Source organism: Bison bison, unplaced genomic scaffold (assembly GCF_000754665.1).
Source record: "Bison bison bison isolate TAMUID 2011002044 unplaced genomic scaffold, Bison_UMD1.0 scf7180017864471, whole genome shotgun sequence".
Classification (NCBI taxonomy): domain Eukaryota; kingdom Metazoa; phylum Chordata; class Mammalia; order Artiodactyla; family Bovidae; genus Bison; species Bison bison.
In genome coordinates this window covers 10890994-10901395 of record NW_011495032.1, presented here as the reverse complement: position 1 = coordinate 10901395, position 10402 = coordinate 10890994, and the positions used below count along the sequence as shown (strand labels likewise).

The 10402-nt window shown below is 38.2% G+C and overlaps 1 protein-coding gene across 1 annotated transcript in view; it reads right to left on the bottom strand.

The window, feature by feature from the left end:
• The window catches only part of CNTNAP5 (contactin associated protein-like 5), a 1037136-nt gene that overhangs the window by 168939 nt on the left and 857795 nt on the right, over positions 1-10402 (bottom strand). The window contains exon 17 of the mRNA XM_010860827.1: positions 4040-4258. Coding sequence (XP_010859129.1) covers positions 4040-4258 — 219 coding nt within the window. The remainder of the gene's footprint in view (positions 1-4039; positions 4259-10402) is intronic.

Here is a 10402-nt window from a genome sequence, read left to right as displayed (position 1 = left end):
CTCACCATTGACGTCCTTCACACAGCAATGGTTTTGCGTAACAAATATGCCTAAAGGTGATTGCCTAATTCTTCCTTAATGTGAAAAGGATGTATATCTCCTCCTGTGCAGACATACATCTTTTCTGATAGAAAACTCTTCTGGCCTGTGTCAGGAAAGCCATCCTTGTGGGGCACTCTCAAGAGTAAATGTAAGTAACTATTTCACAGAGAGACTCTGGCACCATCACGTGTCAGGGCACAGAGCAAATGAGCACTGCTTTGCCTGCCTTCACCGCTGACCTCGCCACGTTTGACATGCTTCATCTGAAAATAGGAATAATAATTCCCAACTGGTGTGGAAGCAGGCGCAGCACAGAGGGGCAGGGTGAGACTCTGCAACTTTATGATTTATCAAGTTAATGTGATATTTTCCCCAAGGAGTTCTAAGTGGGAGTTACTTCAATTTATTTTGATACAAATAAAGCAGCTGAGCCAAAAAAAAGAAAGAAAAAGAAAAAAAAAAGGTTCATGAAAGGCCAAAAAGGTAAGAAAAAAGTAAAGTAACACAAAATAAGACTCAGTCTCACAGCTCTACAAAGTGTCTAGACTATAATTCCAACATATTAGGAAAGATTAGACGTCAGATTTGGGGACAATGAGATATTTTCCTTGCTGTTACATACACACAGGCATGAGGGTAAGGATAATTGTCATGTCTAACATACACATGGAGATGATAGCATATCCACAAGTTGTAAGAGTTCCATTACCATACTCATCAATTTCATTCTGCAAATAAAGACAATGTGTCCATTTAGGCTAGTTGCTTTCCTACTAGTGTCCCAAGATCTGATGGCAGTTGACCTGGAGTTCAAACCTAGATCTCTTCATTTCACTTTTAGTAAAAGGTGCTACTTCTTAGATTTCTCTTGCCTCATCCTCATATTGACTTGAAAAGCTAGAACATGCATGCTAAGTCACTCAGTAGTGTCCAACTCTTTACAGCCCTATGGACTGTAGCCCACCAGTCTCCTCTGTCCATGGGATTACTTGGAGAATCCCATGGACAGAGGAGTAAGGAATAGCAAAAGAGAGGGATTATGCAGCCAAGGGTTTTAAAGCTGAAACAATCCCAAGCTTGCTGCATTCATCTCAGAAGCTCGTGTTATGAAATTTCTCCTACTCTATTCAAAAGATGCCACCACTGAAATGGCATGGTTGCAACTGTCCCTAACTACCAGGGAAATAAAAGTCTGCAGTTACAATATTGATTCTGGGAATCCAGCATGCATTGACTTGGGTATCAGCACTTCAACATTTCACATTCCAATGACAGGAGCATTGCTAAGAGGTGCATCCATTCTATAAAATTCAATCTGGTACTTAGGAAGCACTCATGGACACAACAGCAATACCAGTGATTACCATGCTGAACAACAGTCTGTTTTGATTGAAAGATCCTTCAGTGGTTAAAAGTGTCTAGACAGACATATCCAAATGAATATTTAAGTAACGTCACATTCAATCTATCCAGTTAACCAAATGATAACCAACAAGGACCTACTATATAGCACCAGGGACTTATACTCAATATTTTGTAATAACCTATATTCAGAAAAGAACCTGAAAAAGAATGCCTATATGGATACGTAGAATGGTGTCACTTTGCTATACACTTGAAACTAACACGACATTGTAATTCAACTATACTTCAATTTAAAAAATTAAAGGAAAAAAGCACACAGCAATCATAGTTTTTCTGCCTAGCAAGTATAAAAATCCAGGGACAAAATTTCTGAATGATAGAGAATGCAATTAATTTTGGCTGCTCTAGCTAAGTAGAGGGTTTTTTTTTGTTTGTTTGTTTGTTTGTTTTTTTAACCCCTGAACCATACAAAATGGAAATATCAAGACTTCAATTTTTTTTCTTTTTTTGCCACCCAACATTTCTAAGCAGACTGAACATTAAACAGCAAAATTCAAACCAACGGACTAAATGACCTCCAATGGCATTTTTTCTTCTTCAAGTATATTAAGCCAAATTCAATAAAGCATAGTAACATCTGAGATGGAACTTATTAGAAAGAAACATAACAGAAACAGGTGCTCTTGCAGTAGCTGACCTTGGCAGCAGCTTGAGCAGGGTGTCTCCTCCAGACCCATAGACAAGCTTTTATTCACTGCATTTGTGATCAATTTAACAGAAATGTCTAGAGATTAAAACCTGCAAGAAACACAGCTGCCTCTTTTCACTTTCAACTTGTACAAAGTTTGTCACATTTTCAAGCTGTATGATAATTTCATAACTACATGAAATTTGCATGAAGGGATTGAAAAATTCCATCTTTATACACACCTTTCAACCAGAAAGATTCATCAATATAGCCTGAAGATAAATTAAACTTTGGCATGGAATATAATTTATGAAAATTGCAAAGTACTTGAATTGATTATACCAAAAAAGACATTAAATCTTGATGACTAGCAAACTTATTCAGAGCAATAAAATGTTATGTTTAAATAGAATTAAGACATCAATATAAATTAAAAATATACATTTTAATAGTAAATCATATCACTTATGTAGGTTAATTAAGTGAATGCCTTTTCATCATCATTCATAAAAATGCTCTTAATCACTTATGTCTTAGCTTCTGCTGAATATGTAAAACATGATAGATGAAGAAAGAAATATGATTACTTTTGGAAAGACATTACATATTCTGTTACTTCTTTTCTTTTAGTTGGTGTGTTCTTAGTGACAACTTTCCTCAGAGTTAAAAGTTGCACAGACCTGGATTTCAAGAAAGCAATTAAGATACATCCATTGATAGTTGATGACATTTCATGACTAGCAGTAAAGCTATATAGTGTGAGCTGATAAAATAAATACATAAGGAAAAAAACTTAAATCTGCGTATACTGGCAAATTTTGGAACTTCTTGGTACTACTGTTCTAAGCATCTGAATTTCAAGTTTCAGATAAGAGCAGTGTCTTGGCTTTGATAGTACTACAATATACCTAACATTTACAGTTCTGTTTTGTACTTTAAACCTATATATGCCCTGCTCAACCTAATTTCAAAGAATCCCTCCTAAATTATAGCAATAATGTGAACCTTTCTTTTCCTATATGGACTAATGTGGTGAAATTCTCTCTATTTCTGTCTCTCTGTCTCCCACAACACACACACACACACAACACACACACACACACACACAGTGAGCACTTGAAAAAGATGTTTTATTGCATAAGTCATCTTTCAATTCCCACCATCCAACAAGGAACCTGATTTGTTTTTGGTACTCACTTAATATTTATGGAAAGAATGAATGAAAGGCTCAGTGAAAGATGTTTGAGCCCCCCAGGCCCTATTGCCAGCAGTGGCAGTCAGCTCAGATGAGCAACTTATTTAAAGGCTGATTCTGAGTCTCAAGGAGGGAATGATCAGTGGGGAGATGTATGCTTGGGGACCAGGCTATTTTTCTGTGCAAGTATCAGGCAGCCACCTAAGGGATGTGATTTCTGGGAATATTAAAGAAGTTCTTAGCTTAAAAACCTCTAGTTCCCCCCCCTGCCATATTGTTGATTCCCCAAATCCCTTGAAGATGCTATAACATATATCATTACATGGTTATCAAAAATCATCAGGAGTTAGATGTCACTAAGAAAGGTGAATTGTAGCCCACTGACAGAGTCAACATCTAAAAAGGTTTAAATAGCTTGCACTCCTTTTTCTGAGAGTATATTTTGATTACAAGGATGAAAAATAATAGGAGTCCCTAGACATCTAAAGGTACAATATGAACAAGGAGAAAAGATACAAAAAGAGTCTGAGACCCCTGCAAACTTTGCTAAGCAATGGCAATCTTTCATTCTTGAAGCTAATGAATCTAGAAAGGAAGAATTTGTAAAATTACATCTGTAATTTTAAATGCTTTATGAAATACTATAATCATTTCTAGGACTAAAATAAAATAGTAATACTCCTTGGGCCCAATTCCACTGTGGTCATGTAGGGTTTTTAGCACAAAGGGCACCTTAAGATGTCCCCTACCTACAAACAGCTGGCTGTTGAGCTGTAACCGGAAATGGCCCTCTTCTGAGGTCTCCCTGGTCATCCTTGGGAGGTTGTCCACTTGGAGCGAGGTCTCCTTGAGGTTCCTCTCTGCCCGGACGTAATGCCATTGGTTGTCATTCAGAGAAGAAGGAGACTGGACTATGAGCTCTATGGGGCCATTCCCAACATCAATGGCAAAAGTGATCTCAGAAGGAGCTGAAACCAAAAATGGAAACAAGTAGAAAGATGAAGGGAGTTGTCAGTGCATTTAGGACACAAGCATATTCTGAGCAAATGGTAAAACGATTATAAATGCTAGGTAGGGAGGACTTTGGTTGAAATACCTGCAGTATTGAAATTTCCATTGATAATAATAACTACCAACTACTAAATCCCAAGCTCCATCTTTTTCCCTCATTGGTTCTCATTGTGAAAATTCAGGAAATAGAATAGGGACCAGGGCCACTGATGCCAATCTGATAAAATACACCAGTGCCAAGGTGCTAGATTTTGCAGATCTGTTCTGACTTCACTTGTGTGCTTATAGATAGCTATAGATCCTGGGTTAGCTAAGATGACACCCTCCTACAGAGAGAAGAGCACACTCTGGAAAGTCCACTGCTTTGCTTATTCATTATGTGTATTATAATAATGCATTTCATATATTTATAACATTATTATATGTATTATATATTATTATTCTGTAATGTATTATTTTTTCAATACATATGATACAAGCATTCATGCTATCCCTGAATTTTTTTTCAAAATGAGGCTCAGAAATTTTAAGTGCCTTATCTGCATCACTGGAATTGGCAGTATCTAAGTCAAATACCACTCTCCCTCCCCCTCAACTCCCCACACAGGGATTTTTTTTCATGACTCTTTCTACCCTTCTAAAATAATCTTCTTATTGTATTGGACAAGAAGCAGCTGTTGGGTATAATGCACCTATGATGATGATGATGATGATGATGATGATAGGAAGATAATGGTGGTCATGATGGTGGCAGAGGTGGTGGTAATGATGGTGATGATAATGGTGAGGATAGTGGTTATGGTCATATTGGTAAGGATGGTGGTAGTGATGACGACAGTGGTGGTAATGATGTTTGAAAGGATAGTGTTGGTCATACTGGTGAGGATGGTGGTGGTGGTAGTGGTTTCGGTGGTAGTGACGATGTTACTATCATCCCTGAAAAACAAAAAGAAGTGGCAGCAGCACAGTACATACAGTGAACTCTGCTGAGCACTTTTCTAAGCACTGACCATAGATGCTCGCATTTTAATCCTCAGAACAACTCTATGAAAAAAAGTATCATTTTTAACTTCCATTTTATGGGCAAGAAAATGAAAGTAGAAATAATTTGTTCAAAGATTCCTCAGTAATTAGAATCTTCATCATTTTTCTTTAATTTAGTATATCTTCTTGTATTTTCCATTATTATGTAAGACATCTACATCTGAAGGATGTGGAGAAGAAAATAATAAATTGAATTTGAGGGGAAGACAGTCCCCTTTCAGGAACAGGAACCTTCATATTCCAGACCTTCCTTTCTTCTCAGAACCTTTTGATGGTCCCCCCTTTTTTACTCCCAAAACAGGATATGTGTATTTCTTTGACAAGATCATCAACTAACAGATCTGAATTTTCAGCAATACCAAAGGTCAAACATCACCCTGAATCATACCATCCTCAACCTTTAAATTTTAATAGAAAGCAGACCTTGATAAAGAATATTTCAATATGAGGATTTCAAATTTGAGAGAATTTGATTTTCCCTCCTGGTGAATGTGAACCATGACCCCAAAGAGAGGCAATAAGAAAAAAGGTTTAAAAATGAGATTTGAGGGCTTCCCTAGTGGTCTTGTGGTTAAGAAATTGCCTGCCAATGCAGGGGACAGGAGTTTGATTACTTCTCTGGGAAGATCCCACATGCCATGGAACAACTAAACCCGTGCAACACGACTATTGAGCCAGTGCTCTAGAGCCTGTGAGCCACAACTACTGAAGCCCATGCTCTACCACAAGAGAGGCTACCACGATAAGAAGTACACTCCACACAACGAAGACCCAGCAAGCCAAAATATAGGCAAATGAATAAATATTTTTTTAATGGGATTTGAGACACAGACTCTGGAGCCATCATAACCTAAGGCAAGTTTTCAAGCTTGTTAGCTCTTAGTCTTCTCCTTTGTAAAATGAGAACATTATCACTTAGTCTTCTCCTTTGTAAAATGAGAATAAAATATTAACTAGTTGTCAGTTTGTTTATAAATTCATCCTGACAAAGTTGCTAGAACTGTGCCTGACATGTAGGATGAACTCAACAATAATAGTTATTATTACCAACATGATTTATCAACCTAGATCAATTGTCTTTGCCTCATAAGTCTATGCATTAAAGGAAACAGAATTGAAGGGAGCAAATCTGATTCAACAATGAAAAGATTAAATAAGAACAAAGTTGTCCCACTGAGCCATTTCCTGTTTCTTATCAGGCCACCAGTGCCAACCTGAAGCTCTGCTCATCCAGAGACCAAATAAACAATTACTGAGAGGGTGAAGATAAATGCATTTCTCTTTAAAAACACAGGTGAGGACTGGTGAGACTGATGGGGAGGGCTGCTAAAGATTTCGCTAAAAGCCTTTCTGCAAAGCTGATCTTGTGGATATTAAGTTCCACACAGACAGCACATCTTTGTGGAGGGCTGGCTGCACAGCTCTGTCTGCTCTCCACCCCCTGCCATCCTTAAATCCATGTTATGTTTCCAGACTGTGCTTATCTCTACTTCAACATTTATCCCTTTGTTGTATAATGATCTGTTTATGGTCTCTCAGTTAGTCTGAAAACTCTAGATGAATACCTCATTTATTGGAAAACCAGAACCTAGGACTGGGCCTTGTATACAGGAAGCTCTCATCAAACTAAAATTTCATTCATTAAAATGTTACATTGCACATACTACATCCAACTTTGCGATTTTCTTATTCTTTTAATTTTACATCAAGATATTAAGTCCTTAAAAAACATCTAAAATTATTATTATTTAACTTTATTCAAGTCACTACTAAAGACTAACTATGCTTAACTCATTCTTAGAACTAGGGAAGGATCAGTGAAATGTAATAATAATAGCCAACATTTACTGAGTGCTTACCATGATCCAGGCACTCTGCTAAGCAGTTTTCATTAATCAACTCATTACAATCCTATGAGAAAGGAGGGAACTGATCCACAGATAGCTGATAAACTACTCCAACCCAGAGTCGGCAGAGTTGGTATTTAAATCCCGGTGATGTGTCTCTGGAGCTCACTTTTTAACCCACTTGTCCTGTGACAAATCGTTCATCCTCAAAACCTATGCAAGCCCTACCTGGGCAGTCAACTCTGGATATAAATCAGTATAATATAGGTTCTTCAAAAAAACTGAATGAAATAAAAAAAGTGAATACATGGTGATACATCCAACATTGGCTAGTGACTTGGTGGACTGGACACTTGAGACCAACATGAACTAGCTCTTATTTTCTGGGGGGATAGACATAGCCCAGTGGCCCAAGACGGGAAAGCTGGTGGCCCTGTGGTAGCATTACCTTTATCATTAATTTACCTTCCTGCCTTTCCTTTTCCCAACAGTCTGACAAATATCCTCCCTCATTATTTATACCGTATGGTTCAAGACAAAGGAGTTACTTGAGTCTTTGGGTGGGTTTTTACCAAATCAAGCTTGTGCTAAGCAGAGACAAATGAAACAAAATGAGCTCATGGTGTACATTAGAGAAGACTGGCAAAGAAGGGGCATGTCAAGTGGAGGAAAGTACCATAAGCATGAGCAATTGAATACCCAGTACTCCTAAGCAATTAGAAAAACTATCTAAAGCTTCTATACAAAGCCCTTGCTTCCTTGAACTGTGACACCAACTCTGTGTCCTTAAAGTCAGGCATGTGAGACATATCAGGGACCATAATGGAATAAAGAAGAGGCAAGATCTTACTGTAGTCTATCAACCTCTCTGACCTCTCATGTATTCACCTGTAAAATGACAGCCATAAATGAAATGAAATATTGTTAAAATTTTTTGGAGGCATGGACTCTCTGAGAATCTGATGACAAACATACCTCCAGAAAAAAGAAAAAAGCACATACAATTTTGCATTCAGTTGTAAAGACTTGCTGAATGTCCTATGCTTCAAAACAAGAAGGAAATTAATGCTATTTTTTCGATTTCTAACATTCTTGGTCTTTGAGGTAGTTTGGCAAAGCAGAATAAGGAGTTGTTCAAATGAACAGAGAATTGAATCCTGGATTCTGAATCTTACTGGGTGACTCTGGGTGTGTTATTTACCATCTCAAGATTTATGTCCTCATCTGCATTTTGGACTATGAGTCAAACATAATATTATACATAGGATAATTTGAAAGCATAATAAAATAATGAATATAAAGCATTTAGTACTATGGCAGAAAGTGAATAAGAACTAACGAGCCTCTTGATGAAAGAGAAGAGTGAAAAAGTTGCCTTAAAGCTCAAATATTCAGAAAACTAAGATCATGGCACCAGTCCCATCACATCATGGCAAATAGATGAGGAAGCAGTGGAAACAGTGGCTGACTTTATTTTTTTGGGCTCCAAAATCACTGAAGATGGTGATTGCAGCCATGAAATTAAAAGATGCTTACTCCTTGGAAGGAAAGGTATGACCAACCTAGACAGCATATTAAAAAGCAGAGACATTACTTTGCCAAAAAGGTACTTCTAGTCAAGACTATGGTTTTTCCAGTGGTCATGTATGGATGTGAAAGCTGAACTATAAAGAAAGCTGAGCACTGAAGAATTGATGCTTTGGAACTGTGGTTTTGGAGAAGACTGTTGAGAGTCCCTTGGACTGCAAGGAGATCCAATCAGTCCATCCTAAAGGAGATCAGTCCTGGGAGTTCATTGGAAGGAATGATGTTGAAGCTGAAATTTCAATACTTTGGCCACCTGATGCAAAGAGCTGACTCATTTGAAAAGACCCTGATCCTGGGACAGATTGAGAGCAGGAACAGAAGGGGATGACAGAGGATGAGATGGTTGGATGGTATCACCGAATCAATGGACATGGGTTTGGGTGGACTCTGGGAGTTGGTGATGGACAGGGAGGCCTGGCGTGCTGCAGTTCACAGGGTCGCAAAGAGTCAGACGTGACTCAGTGACTGAACTGAACTGAACTGAACTATGTTTAATCAAAGTAAATACTTAGCCATTTAGTATAAAAGTACTTAGTATTAGTATTAACATTTACTGTTCTCTAAGGCTCTCAGATAGGCTTGATAAAGGACAGAAATGGTATGGACCTAACAGAAGCAGAAGATATTAAGAAGAGGTGGCAAGAATACACAGAAGACCTGTACAAAAAAGATCTTCATGACCAAGATAATTACCATGGTGTGATCACTCACCTAAAGCCAGACATCTTGGAATGTGAAGTCAAGTAGGCCTTAGAAAGCATCACAGTAGCTTTGTTTGTAGTGATGCTTTCTAAGGCCCACTTGACTTCACACTCCAGGATGTCTGGCTCTAGATGAGTGACCACACCATCGTGATTATCTTGGTCATGAAGATCTTTTTTGTACAGTTCTGTGTATTCTTGCCACCTCTTCTTAATATCTTCTGCTTCTGTTAGGTCCATACCATTTCTGTTCTTTATTGAGCCTGAGATGGAATTCCAGTTGAGCTATTTCAAATCCTGAAAGATGATGCTGTAAAAATGCTGCACTCAATATGCCAGCAAATTTGGAAAACTCAGCAGTGGCCACAGGACTGGAAAAGGTCAGTTTTCATTCCAATCCCAAAGAAAGGCAATGCCAAAGAATGCTCAAACTACCGCACAATTGCACTCATCTCACATACTAGTAAAGTAATGCTCAAAATTCTCCAAGCCAGGCTTCATCAATGTGTGAACCGTGAACTTTCAGATGTTCAAGCTGGTTTTAGAAAAGGCAGAGGAACCAGAGACCAAATTGCCAACATCCACTGGATCATGGAAAAAGCAAGAAAGCTCCAGAAAAACATCTACTTCTGCTCCATTGACTATGCCAAAGACTTTGACTCCATCAATCACAATAAACTGTGGAAATTTCTGAAAGAGATGGGAATACCAGACCACCTGATCTGCCTCTTGAGAAACCTATATGCAGGTCAGGAAGCAACAGTTAGAACTGGACATGGAACAACAGACTGGTTCCAAATAGGAAAAGGAGTAGGTCAAGGCTGTATACTGTCACCCTGCTTATTTAACTTATATGCAGAGTGCATCATGAGAAATGCTGGGCTGGATAAAGCACAAGCTGGAATCAAGATTTCCAGGAGAA